Raw genomic sequence first — 12,494 nt, forward strand, 5'->3', positions numbered from 1 at the left:
AATGTATTAATTTGCTAATAATAAATAGTAAATGTACTACTTCTACAATTATGTTTCAAAAATGTACTAAAAACCCAATTAATCCAAGCAACATTCATGCACAGATAATAACTTTTCTGATAATTTCTTATTACTGATGTACATATACATTCCTAAGTACAATAAAAATCTATTCAAGTTGGACGGTGTGCAAGTATGGTGTGAATTTAATGTTTTACAATATATCCCTATCTCCCTCGTCTTCAATTCAACAAATATATCTGATTTATTTATTTGTATGTAATATTTAAGCTAAATAATTTTCTAAAAATCTCAAGTACAATTGTTGACACCCTTTGTAAACTGAGGTTTGAGCTCATATAACGCATGTGTGGCAAAAGAAAAGTTGAACAATTGTTCATAAGTTGTAATGAATTGGAGATTGGAATTTGCAATAAAATTAGTTTTACACGTGAAGCAAAATACTAAAATGTAGCTGTTTTGTGAGAGTTAAGTAAGCTCAGAATGTGAGGGTGTTCTTCCCAGAAACAGCGTTCGATGATGTTGCAATGATGTACCACCACTTCTCCTTTCAGTTTCTTCCCTGATACTTCTCCACTCTCGACTGCAACAGCTTCCTGAGAATAATATTCACGCAGCTGTTTAACACGTTACCACAAAGCTCAAGCTCTGCAACTAATGGAAGAAGTTTTTTTACTCTGTTCAAATGCTTGATGAGTTTGATAAGAAACGAGTGGTGGTAGTTACATTTCAGGTTTGGTATATGATTTAGCCAGTTACGTATTCATAGCCAAAGATTTGCGTAACTTAATTGATTCACACGGTAAGAAGAGAACCAGTTTGGCACTTATGAAACTTCTTTAGTCCAATGTATACCAATCTTTCTATGCATAGTTATAAAAGTTTGATTATTAGGCCAATACTAACCTTTAGGTGGAAAACCGAAGAACCCATTCGGAAGATTAGAGGTAATGAGTTGTACTCAATTCCAAATTGACAGCTAAGCAGCTCATTTTTCTCTCGTGTTTGGGTACCCTGGAAAAGTCATTCATAAAAAACCAAAGATAACAACCATTTTAAGAATTTGACTACTTGTGAAAATGATCTATTTATCATCCATCATAACAAAATACCTTTAAGTAATCTTGGGATTGAGTTTTGGTTTTTCCAGACTTAACAAGCATCCAGAAACATGTATTGTACTGATTATTGATGTGGCCTGCCAAATGAAAACATCAAGAACACATGAGACTATTCGTATATAGATGATTCCAAATAAGTTCTTTAAGACAGTCTTGTTGTACTCACAGTCAACTTGTCTCCATGCCAGATAATCCAATAGAATATTGTATGTTGGATAGCATACAGCTCGTCCATCGAATGATGGAGGGTACTTCATTTCTTTGTGAGGGAAAAACTCTCCCCATTGTAAAACATATGTGGATGTAAAGAAGGATGTGATAGCAGATATTATCTTACTGCAATACAATACTAGATATTAAGACAAGAACGTTAGGGAGATAGGCCCAAAAGGGCAACGGAAAAGAGAAATTTAGGTTAACCTGGATTGTCTTTTGTAGAGCTCAGATTCTTTCTTCAAAACGAAGCTGTAATCGATGATGAACTTAATTAATATCTAAGATATGTAAAGCTGAGATAGAGAGGTTGAGAGATGAACACCTGTACTCATCACTGACACCATAGGCAAAGTGAATATCCTCAAACTCCTTGAGAACAGCCACTGCACATGAATTCATAAGTTTCAGCGCTTGCTCATCATTTGGCTTCTCAAATTCATGAACGTCAGAAAATCTACCAAAATCCAAGCTAGCTGCATGAGTTTCATTTTCATCATAGAATCACTAGTAATCAATAATAATATGAATTCTTTATGAAAATGTAAGTTCAAATTCTAAAATCAGAATATGCCATAGACAAAGGCAACCATAACACAACAGAAGAAAACTGAACAGGCCAGCCAAAGAGGTATATCATTTCATGATACAGCTGATTCATATGGAGCACAAGGAGTTTTCTAGTCTAAGGTTTCAACTTTCAATGCAATTACAAATATGACAAAGTTATAAGAAACTAAGAAGATTAGCTAAAGAAAATCACCTGTGAAAATGACAGCCATCAATCCTAACTACAACCCATGTTAAAGGTAACAATTTGTTCTCAAACTGAAACGACCTAATAAACTCTGGTTCAGTTTTTCCAATGTCTTTTGTGAAGTGGCCAAGATCATTATATAGGGAGGGCTGCTCATTCCAAAAGTTTCTTCCGGCAATATTCTCAGAATGTACAAGAACAGCCTTTCTTCTCAATCTTTTTACAGGATTGCCATTCTCATCATGCTTTACAGTTTCTTCCACCTGAATGAAGGTAAATGAAAGTAAGTCATATTGGGAATCTACAATAAATCTTAGGTATATAAACATCACGCAAATTTATGATGAACATCAAGCAAGATGCAATGACAAGAGAAGATCTGACTCTTTATCATACACAAAGATCAGCTAGACAGGTCAGTTTCACCCCTGAATATTAACCAAGCTGAAGTACTAGTCTTTACACATGACCAGGTTTACAAGGATTCAGAAAACTGTAATTTACAAATAACAATGAGTAAGCCTAAACGTACATGTGCACCAAAAATATTGTTCACCAAACTAAGATTACTAACCATCATAGAGACTCAACTTACAATTGGAAGATCTATGTATCTAGATACATACATAGGACATATCAAATCAAGTGCTGTATATATAATTTCAAACAAAGATATACAATATCACCTTTTTCTTGAAAAGACAAGATCCTTGGCGAAACAATTCAGGAAGCGTTTTGTAGTTGATACCAAAATTCTGGAACAGAAGCTCATTTTTCTGCTGTTTTTGTGTATCCTGCACGTACCCAATGGAAATAGACATAGTGTGATCAAAGTCATATAATTACTAGGCGTAAGAAGGTAAATGGCCATTACGATAATCTGTAGAAGAAAAAATAATTATAGTCGTAGTATTAAACACAAACAACACACCTTTAGAACCTCATGTGTTTCACTTATGCTCTTTCCACTTTTAACTAACATCCAAAAACAAGTGTCATACTGATTATTGGCGTGACCTGCAACCAAGAAACGGAAGTTGTTAGAAGCCCCCAAAGATATTACAAGCCAATAAGTATAAATAATATCTTAAAACATAAATTATCATGAAAGTGTATTGAATAGTGAATACAATATTTAAGATGTCAGAATGACTTACAGTCCTGTTGTCTCCAAGCGAGATAAGCTTGAAGAACCTCTGCTGAAGCACAACTAACAACTTTAGAAGTGAAGGAAGGAGCATATTCTAATTTCTTTTGGGGAAAGAACTGTTTCCATTTTGCTACATAAACTGCAGCAAAGAACGAAGCTACCAACGACAAAATCTTACTGCATATAAACCAAAAACAAGAAAGTGAAAACTATGATTCAAACAGATTCTTCTAGTAAACGCCTCTGAGATATATACAAGTATGTTACAATTTTAATGGAATCAAAACCTGGCTCGTCTCTGGTAGAATCTTGATGTTTTCTTGAATACAAAGCTACAAAAGATATGGAAATCAGTTAGACGCATGTACATGATCTCTATACAATTATGCTACAAGATATAAAGCCAACGAAGTAAAAATTTTGGGACCTGTATTCGTCACTGTATCCATATGCAAAGATGATGTCGGGGAACTCTTCCAAAACAGCAGCTGAACACGAATTCATCAGACTGAGTGCTGTTTCATCATTAGGCTTCTCAAACTCATGAACTTGAGAAAATCTATAGTCATCAATTGAAAGAATTACTCATAGGCATACATACTTCAGCAATGTTTATATTCCAGGTACAATGTGAAACACTAAATAAGATGGAATTTTGAAAAATATTGCAAGGAATGTTCATAATCAAAATCATGAATATTGCAATGAAAGAGCATCACAAATCACAATTGACATTTCTTGTAGAACACTGATTGATAAATTTCGTATAAATCATCATAATAAAAAAAAAATTGTAGACTATCTCCTTCAATAAACGAACGAATAAAATAAAACGAGAAAAAATTACCTAAGAAAATCACGACCATCGATTCGAACAACGATCAACTTCGGAAGCATGACTTCGTCCTCCAATTCAAATGACTTCACATACTCGTATTTGCTGTTCGCCATTTTCTTAGAGTTACAACGAAACTATCTCTGCTTCTTTCTTCGTTGACTCTACTTTCCTTCAATTTTCAGCAAACACTTTTTTTTTCTGTGTTACGCGAGAGTCCCCAAGTGAGTCAGAGTGACTGCAATCGAACCGGAAGCTAATCAAACCGAAAATCTGAGCCGGTTCTCTAGTCTACACCATCATTGGTAATCCAAATTCGTTTAACCGGGGTTCTTCAGTTCGATTTATGTAACTGAAACGGTGAACCCAAGACGCAGGTACGTACAGCTAAATAAATTATAATAGTCTATTAGGGTTCCATCGGGTCGAACCGGTCAACCAATTCGTTTTTTTTCTATTAAATTTTAGAAAACCGAATAGTATTCTAAATCAACCTGATTTTAAAACCAAATTTGTCAATAACCGAATAACATTCTAAGTCAAGAGACAGTAATAGAAACGGTCAACCAATGCCTTGTTGCCTTGAGGAGTAGCATACGTTTTCACAAGTAAACAGTAGAAAACTAGAAATGATCAAAATTGCAACAAAACAGAGAAGGACATCTCCAGAACTTTAGAGTGAGTTATAAAGTATTTGTGCGTATGGATCTATAACCATCTTATTAACCCTATAAAAAAAGTAGAATCTTCTTCATCTCAATAATCTACCACTATCTTATCTACTATACCCTACAGGCTACAGTGCACTGTAACGAAACCTGTCTTAATAGCTCGGTGTGCAGATAAACCACATCCAATACCTACACAGTATCAAAATCTGTAGAGAATCAGAGCGCAACAAATGAAGTTTTATGTCACTTCTTCCTAGAATGATACAGTAGGCAAAGATCCTCACCTTCTTCAATTCTCGAAAACTTGATACACAGAAATTACTTCTGGGAACGCTAAGAGCATGATTCAGCTTGTATTTTCTTCTTTTACAACACTTTTGAGTTTACCCTCCATCTGTGGGTTTTTTCTTTTTGCTTGAATATGATGCACAAATGCAGCTACTATAACATGGAGCTTCGGGGGAGGCCTACTCGTTGAAGAGACATTGTGACCAGCATCCTTTAGAGCTTTAGCAACAAGCTTTTGGGATTTCTGGAAGTGCATATTACACAGTGCAGGAACTGTTGATGCAAGTGTTGGTTTTCCACAAAGTAATGGTCCTGCTGGAGCTCTGAAATGTACAAATGCAGAGTTAGGAAAGAACTTCTCAAAAATACCATCACATAGTTATTACAAATAATCAGCATACAAAATAATTTATATATGACATCTGGTTTGTAACAAACCCAACCTGAGAATGATTATGTATCAATCTGACATCTACTTACTCTTTTATTACACAACCACAGTAGGACTATTCCAACTCAATTACAGTTTCAAAGAGTTCCATCCCGGAACTCATTTGTAAAGATGATCTAATTATGCTAGTACTCACAACCTTAACTCTTTTACAAATACACATCGACAGAGACAACTTCAAGCATATGTGTCAGTTATGTATATCAACCAGAATAACACACACATTGAACATGGTTGTAAAACAAGACAAGTACCGCAATCTACAAAATGTTACAGAGGATATCTATTTAGATGTCCAAAACTAACATTTTCTCTCAACCCCTACAGAAAACCTTGAAACGGAGCTAAGTGTCAATCCCAAATCCCTTGTGCAAACTCATTACACATACAAACTACATGGCAGTGATTCATCATCACTACATCTTAACATAACAATAGTACGTAAAGAACATAACTTGAAGCCTAGTTTCTGCGAATTTCAAAACTAAAGAAAGGGATCTTGAAACAAACCGTTTTATAACGTTTGTACAACCAGTGTAGAGCTTCTGCTTACTATCCTTGAGAATATGCAACTGACAGTACTTGGTGAGCGCCATAGCTTTAGCTTTGCATCCATACATACAACTCCCACAATTACTATTCGCATACTGATCAGTTTTAACACCATTACCACCATCATTATTCGTACCATTGTCTCCACTACCTTCAACAGCATCACCATCTCCAGTTTCTCCATCAGGACCAATCCTTCGTCTCTTATTGGATTGACTATGTTCGTCTTTAAAGGGACTAACCCCATACTTCCACCAATAATCCCTGTGTTGCGCCTTGAGATCCTCCATTAAAGCCCAATAATTGTCTCTATAACACTTGGCGAGCTGCTTAAGGTTGTGTGATCGGCGTCGGAGAAGCTCCGGGCGGGTGAGGTGACTGGAGCGTGCGAGGATTTCATCTTCTTGTGACATCGTAATCGGTGAATCCGAAGTCGAGGGCAAGACGTTTGTGCTAGGGTTAGGGGTTAAGTTAGGGTTCCGAATTTGGGGTTCAGATGAGGTGGAAGCCACGGCGGTGGAAGATGCAGCGCCGGAGGAAGACGTAGGAGGCCTTGGCGGTTTTAAGGAGAAAGGGTTTTGCTGAATGTTCTTGGAAGCTGACGCCATTGTCGTCGCCGGAAAATGACAGCGATTCAAAATCAGAGTCGGAAATGATGAAATTATTAATTTCTTGAAATTTTTACAACAACTATTAACACTAAAATTTCTAAAAAATAGACCATTAAATGTCTATTGGGCCGAATTATTGAACATATAGGCCCAAGTTCAATTGGTTGCGAAACCTGAGTTTCTGAATTAGGTCAATATAAATACTAAATGTATCTGGTAACGAACACGAGCTTACCGATTCTCTTGAGATTACTGATCTTTCGTCCCATCATTTAGGGTTTCAGAGATCGGCTGATTTTGATATCCACAAATATGGCGACTCAAATTAGCAAGAAGAGAAAGGTGATTTTTTTTTTTGAAATTTCATTTTCAATGGATTTGTCTCGCTGTGTGTGTCGTATTGGAACTGATTGGGATACTGTGTGTTGTAGTTTGTAGCAGATGGTGTATTCTACGCTGAATTGAATGAGGTTCTCACTAGAGAGCTTGCAGAGGATGGTTACTCTGGTGTTGAGGTTAGGGTTACTCCAATGAGGACTGAGATCATCATCAGAGCTACCCGTACTCAGAACGTTCTCGGTATGTTCTTGATCTCGATTGTGTCCCAATCATTTGGATTTAGGAGCTGTGATTCTGTTTTGGAATCTGATATCGGAAATGTTGGGTTTTAAGGTGAGAAGGGAAGGAGAATTAGGGAATTGACATCCCTTGTTCAGAAGAGATTTAAGTTTCCTCAAGACAGTGTTGAGCTTTATGCTGAGAAGGTTGCAAACAGAGGTCTCTGTGCCATTGCACAAGCTGAGTCTCTACGTTACAAGCTTCTTGGTGGTCTTGCTGTTCGTAGGTACACTACATTTCTGTAGTATGCTCTCATGTATTCTCTTGCGACTTGTATATTGCTTTGTTTGATTAGTCATAGCAATTTTGAGACTGTTATTGAGCTAATTGATTTTGTTTAGCTTCCTTGGCGTCTAATAAGCAGTTTACCAAACCTTAATAGTTAAAATGTATAGGATATAATTGCAATTGTGTTTCTCTGTTTAGTTTCTTTAAATTTACAGGCTTTATTGGTTGTGTGTGATTGTTGTGTCTCTATCTTCTGAACAAACTGAGCATACATAATGTTTTGACAAGGCCTTGTCTAGCTCCTGAGTGTTGGCATCTCTTGTTTAGCTTGAACATCTCACCCTCAATATGTTAATATTGCAATTATTATTTGCCATACAGGGCCTGTTATGGTGTTTTGAGATTTGTTATGGAGAGTGGAGCTAAGGGATGCGAGGTCATTGTAAGTGGAAAGCTCCGGGCTGCACGTGCAAAGTCGATGAAGTTCATGGATGGTTACATGGTTTCATCTGGTCAACCAACTAAGGAATACATTGACTCTGCAGTTAGACATGTTTTGCTTAGACAAGTAAGTGTTCTCCTGAGTTTCTTATTTTCCATTTAGTGAGAAAGTATTCCAGCTTAGTCTAACCATGTCGGTTCAACCCGCATGTACAGGGGGTGTTGGGAATCAAGGTGAAGATCATGCTTGATTGGGACCCTAAGGGCATTACAGGACCGAAGACACCATTGCCTGATGTTGTGATCATCCACTCTCCTAAAGATGAAGATGTCAACTTCGCACATGTTCAGGTTGCTGCTCCAGCTGCTCTTTTGCCCGAAGCCCCACTCACAGCCGTAGATTACCCTGAGATGATTCCTCCAGTGGCCTAGAAAATACCTTTTTTAATTTCATCATGAGATTTTGTTCTTTTTGTGATAACTTTCCTACCTCTTTTGACAGTGGCTAGTTGTTTCTCTTATATCCTCGAAGCAGACAAATTTTTTCTCATGTTGTTTCTAAACCTATGTCGAGTTTTCTGGATGTTGAATGTGTTTAGTCCCATAAGCTTTTTGGTCTTAATAAGATAAAGAATAACTAAACCTGGTGCTTGGGTGTGTAATTAATTTACTTTATCAGCATGAAAAAAACTAATTTACTAGATAACGTGTACAATACGGTTATAATTGCATTATTGTCATTTGGATTTATAAGGCGTGTTGGCCGTCATTGTGAAGGTTTTACAAAAGGGTAAAGCTCGTACCTAAAAGTACAACTTGGATTCAAAACTCTTCCTCCTTGTTTACCGTTGCAGCAACTAGGAAGCTTCGCTATTATCGAATCCAAACACACACTGCAATTTTTAACCGATAAGTCCTGCGTACACTGCATCATTGCGTACAATTTCATCTTCCCGAGACTTTCCTCTCCCGTGGCATACATGTAGTCTCTTGTGTAAGGCTTTTGTTCTTTACGAGTTGCTGTCCCCTTCAGCTTATATAGGAGATCCCTCTTGTTCTTGTTGAACAACTTTGTATTGCCACTCACATCTTTTGCATTTTGCAAATACAAATAGTGCTTGGAATCGATCTTCTGGTAGGTATAGATCGAAGAAAGGTACAGAAAACAGTTGTCGTACCATATGATTCTCCCTTTGTTGTTCCGACATTTCCTAAGAATCTGTCACACACATTTACATTACATATATCAAAAGCAAGAACTATTGTCCTTTTTGTACAATCATAATTAAATTGTTAAACCATCCCCAATAGAGTATCATAATACACATGACGTATGAAATGGTGTAGTCACTGAGTGTGACAGCTAAATGGATATTATTGAAATGACGTTACCCCAGAGAAGGCGGTAGAGAGGCAAGAGCGGCACATGGATAGAGAGGCGTCGCCCCGACACTGTGCCTTGATGTAGAAGGTATTGGGACCCTCACCACCTACGCCGTGGATGAAACCGTAGTCAAGATAATTGGTGGACGAATAGTCTAGGTGACGTTTGATTTGGTTCTCGTATGAACTGTCCGGGTTGTATGTTCCTTCACTTTTGATACATATGTGTTGCAGATATGAATTGGTCTGGTTTAGGGACAAAACAATGTGTACAAATTGGAGTTGCAAGGCCACCACGGCCAAGATAGAGATTGACAAAGTGGAAAAAGACATCTCTCGTGTTAGATTTGTTTTTAATTAATTTATAATTAGCTCATTTCAGTTTGTAGAAAAAATGTCTCTATAGTCTTTTAACAGACAAGAGAGAGGAGTTTTTGGGTTGAGAGAGACTTGGTATTTACGGCGAGGGAAGAGGAGGGCCGATGAAAAGGTCAAAGTTAAAAAAGGTTTAAACTATTTTAAATCGAATTTGTCCTACATTAAACACTTCAATTTATTCCATCCTTTCAAAATTGCTTTGCATCATCACTACGTGCATCAGCACTACTGCTTAAGTGCTAATTAATCTCAGCTGAGAAGTAAAGAAGAGGACACCTCAATTAATACATTGGCCGAACAAAACACGATACTACTTATATACTTGACTGCAGTGGGATACTTGCTTCACTCAGAGACGACAAGAAGGTTGACTACAAGTCCACGGGATTTTTTATAAGTGTTGTAGTTGTCTGTGTCTTTGTGAGCCCACTAGTATATTCCTTTAGGTTGCATTACCACAACAACACGATAAAAAAAGAAAGGCATTTATTAGCTTCGTCTCATATATATTCAATTTTCTTGCAAATGAAACCCTTTGAGCACGTAACTTGAATCAAACCCTTTGAACACGTAACTTGTAGCAAACCCTTAGAACACGTAACTTGAAGCAGTGCCAGGCTAACTTTAGTCACCTTCCATTAATAAACCATTTGGAAATACATTACCAAGACACGAGAGACTAGTAGGAGTGGGAGACTTGACTCATACTACAAGAAGGTTGACTATAAGTTCACGTGATTTTTGGAAAAGTCTTGCAGTTTTCTTTACGTGGTTGTGAGCCGATATATTTCGACACCAATTCGAAGAAGAAATTTTGCATTTGCTTCCTCTCATATATTCACTTTCCTGAAAACTTTGAGAAGCTTTTAACCCAAAAAAAAAAAAAAAGAATGAGAAGCATGATTTTGTTTCTCTTATTTTCTTTCAATACCCTCATGTTACTTGAAACGTCACATGGTTTTACCGATGAAAGTGATAGGAAGGCATTGGTCGAAGTCAAGTCTCTAGTCTCTGAAGAAAGAAGAGTTGTTTTGTCCTCATGGAATAACTCATCACCTCTCTGCGATTGGGAAGGAGTTACATGCGGCCTCAAACACAAGAGAGTTACCGGTTTGGACCTCAATGGGTTCCAGTTGGGCGGAATGATATCACCATCTATTGGTAATCTTTCGTTTCTCATATCACTTGATCTCTCTAATAACTCTTTTGGTGGTTCCATACCTCACGAGGTTGGAAACTTGTTTAGACTTGAAAAATTGGATATGAGCTCTAATAATCTCGGAGGAGAGATTCCAGTTAATTTATTTAACTGCTCTAGATTGTTGGAGCTTCGTTTAATATCAAATCATCTTGAAGGAAGTGTTCCTTCAGAGATAGGGTCATTGACGAAGCTTGTCATTATAACTCTTGCTAAAAACCACTTGAAAGGGAAGCTCCCTGCCTCTCTAATAAACTTGACATCAATCATGAAAGTTAACTTTGGGGGCAACCATTTAGAAGGAGAAATTCCGGGTGATATAGATAGATTGACTCAAATGGTCTCTCTTGTTTTACCAGAGAACCAGTTCTCTGGTGTTTTTCCTCCTGCGATATACAATCTATCCTCGCTTAAGTATTTATACTTGGAAGCTAATTATTTCTCGGGTAGCCTGAGACCTGACTTTGGTAGGCTGCTACCAAACTTACAGCTTTTACATCTAGGAAGTAATTTTTTCAAAGGAGCCATTCCAGCATCACTTTCAAATATCTCGGCTCTTCAGCTGTTGTCATTCAATATCAACAATCTGACGGGAAGTATTCCTCCAAGCTTGGAAAGATTAGAGAATTTGCAAATCTTGTCTTTTTGTAATAATCTTTTGGGAAGTCAGTCTTTCGGAGATTTTGAATTCCTCGGCGGTTTAGAGAACTGCACTCAACTGGAAAGTTTAGACGTTAGTGGAAATAGGCTTGGAGGTCACTTGCCTACCTCCATTGCAAATCTGTCCATAAACCTCAAAGTTTTAAGCCTTGGAGAAAATTTCATAACTGGAAGCATTCCTCACGACATTGGGAAGCTCGTCAGCCTAGAAAAACTTTTCTTAGAAAAAAACCAGTTCACAGGCTCACTCCCAACCTCCATTGGCAAGCTTTTACAATTGGAAGCGCTTGTTCTTGGTTCAAATAGTATATCAGGAGAGATACCATCTTTTCTAGGAAACATCACTCGGTTGGACATCCTTTTCTTGGAAAACAATAAATTTGAAGGAACCATTCCTCTAAGTCTCAGTAATTGTACTTCCCTACGCTACTTAACGACTGGGCCTAATAACTTGCATGGGACTATCCCTGAGAGCATTATGGGAATGCAATCCCTTGTTGAACTAGATATGTCAGGTAGTTCTTTGACCGGCTCTCTACCAGAAGACATTGGAGGGCTTAAACATCTTATTAGACTATCTGTTGCGCGTAATAAATTATCAGGACAACTTCCACACTCCTTGGGAAATTGTTTCACGATGGAAATAATTGCGCTTCAAGGTAACAATTTTGATGGAGCGGTTCCGGATATAAGAGGCTTAAAGAGTCTTAAAAGCGTTGATTTCTCCAACAACAATCTATTTGGAAGTGTACCTGCTTATCTTGCAAACTTTTCTTCATTGGAGTATCTCAATCTCTCTGATAACAACTTCGAAGGAAGTGTGCCAACAGAAGGAAAATTTCAGAATGCTTCTATAGTTTCAGTATTTGGAAACAAAAATCTTTGTGGAGGCATCAAGGAGTTCAAACTGAAGCCATG

General features: G+C 37.4%; 5 protein-coding genes across 7 annotated transcripts in view; 2 read left to right on the plus strand and 3 right to left on the minus strand.

The window, feature by feature from the left end:
* Nucleotides 1-334: 334 nt before the first annotated feature.
* Nucleotides 335-4,571, minus strand: LOC17889432 (tRNA(His) guanylyltransferase 1). Its single transcript, XM_023784498.1, has 13 exons — nt 4,110-4,571; nt 3,690-3,821; nt 3,550-3,594; nt 3,270-3,439; nt 3,044-3,129; nt 2,799-2,906; nt 2,119-2,375; nt 1,681-1,812; nt 1,563-1,607; nt 1,309-1,478; nt 1,134-1,219; nt 928-1,035; nt 335-617 (listed from the first exon to the last, which is right to left on the minus strand). Exons 1-13 carry the CDS (start codon nt 4,211-4,213, stop codon nt 465-467), a joined length of 1,596 nt encoding a protein of 531 aa, XP_023640266.1. The 5' UTR covers nt 4,214-4,571; the 3' UTR covers nt 335-464.
* A 135-nt stretch (nt 4,572-4,706) lies between these two features.
* Nucleotides 4,707-6,712, minus strand: LOC17888854 (INO80 complex subunit D). Of its 3 annotated transcripts, none has more exons than XR_002834332.1 (3): nt 6,018-6,712; nt 5,053-5,379; nt 4,707-4,957 (listed from the first exon to the last, which is right to left on the minus strand). XR_002834332.1 is itself a non-coding variant. In XM_006294531.2 (2 exons), exons 1-2 carry the CDS (start codon nt 6,665-6,667, stop codon nt 5,115-5,117), a joined length of 915 nt encoding a protein of 304 aa, XP_006294593.2. In that variant the 5' UTR covers nt 6,668-6,712; the 3' UTR covers nt 4,707-5,114. The 3 variants fall into 3 exon arrangements, 1 of the variants encoding a protein (XP_006294593.2); XR_002834333.1 differs by having other exon boundaries at nt 4,707-4,974; XM_006294531.2 differs by having other exon boundaries at nt 4,707-5,379.
* Nucleotides 6,713-6,896: 184 nt separating this feature from the next.
* On the plus strand, nt 6,897-8,599 carry LOC17888616 (40S ribosomal protein S3-2). Its single transcript, XM_023783975.1, has 5 exons — nt 6,897-7,012; nt 7,102-7,249; nt 7,343-7,514; nt 7,898-8,084; nt 8,174-8,599. The coding sequence occupies exons 1-5, from the start codon at nt 6,983-6,985 to the stop codon at nt 8,387-8,389; spliced, it is 753 nt and encodes a 250-aa protein (XP_023639743.1). The 5' UTR covers nt 6,897-6,982; the 3' UTR covers nt 8,390-8,599.
* A 62-nt stretch (nt 8,600-8,661) lies between these two features.
* Nucleotides 8,662-9,673, minus strand: LOC17888359 (putative cysteine-rich repeat secretory protein 10). Its single transcript, XM_006295929.2, has 2 exons — nt 9,350-9,673; nt 8,662-9,176 (listed from the first exon to the last, which is right to left on the minus strand). Exons 1-2 carry the CDS (start codon nt 9,671-9,673, stop codon nt 8,724-8,726), a joined length of 777 nt encoding a protein of 258 aa, XP_006295991.1. The 3' UTR covers nt 8,662-8,723.
* Nucleotides 9,674-10,608: 935 nt separating this feature from the next.
* Nucleotides 10,609-12,494, plus strand: part of LOC17889177 (probable LRR receptor-like serine/threonine-protein kinase At3g47570) — a 3,357-nt gene continuing 1,471 nt past the window's right edge. The window contains exon 1 of the mRNA XM_006296478.2: nt 10,609-12,491. Coding sequence (XP_006296540.2) covers nt 10,609-12,491 — 1,883 coding nt within the window. The remainder of the gene's footprint in view (nt 12,492-12,494) is intronic.

This window comes from Capsella rubella, unplaced genomic scaffold, assembly GCF_000375325.1.
Source record: "Capsella rubella cultivar Monte Gargano unplaced genomic scaffold, Caprub1_0 scaffold_4, whole genome shotgun sequence".
Classification (NCBI taxonomy): domain Eukaryota; kingdom Viridiplantae; phylum Streptophyta; class Magnoliopsida; order Brassicales; family Brassicaceae; genus Capsella; species Capsella rubella.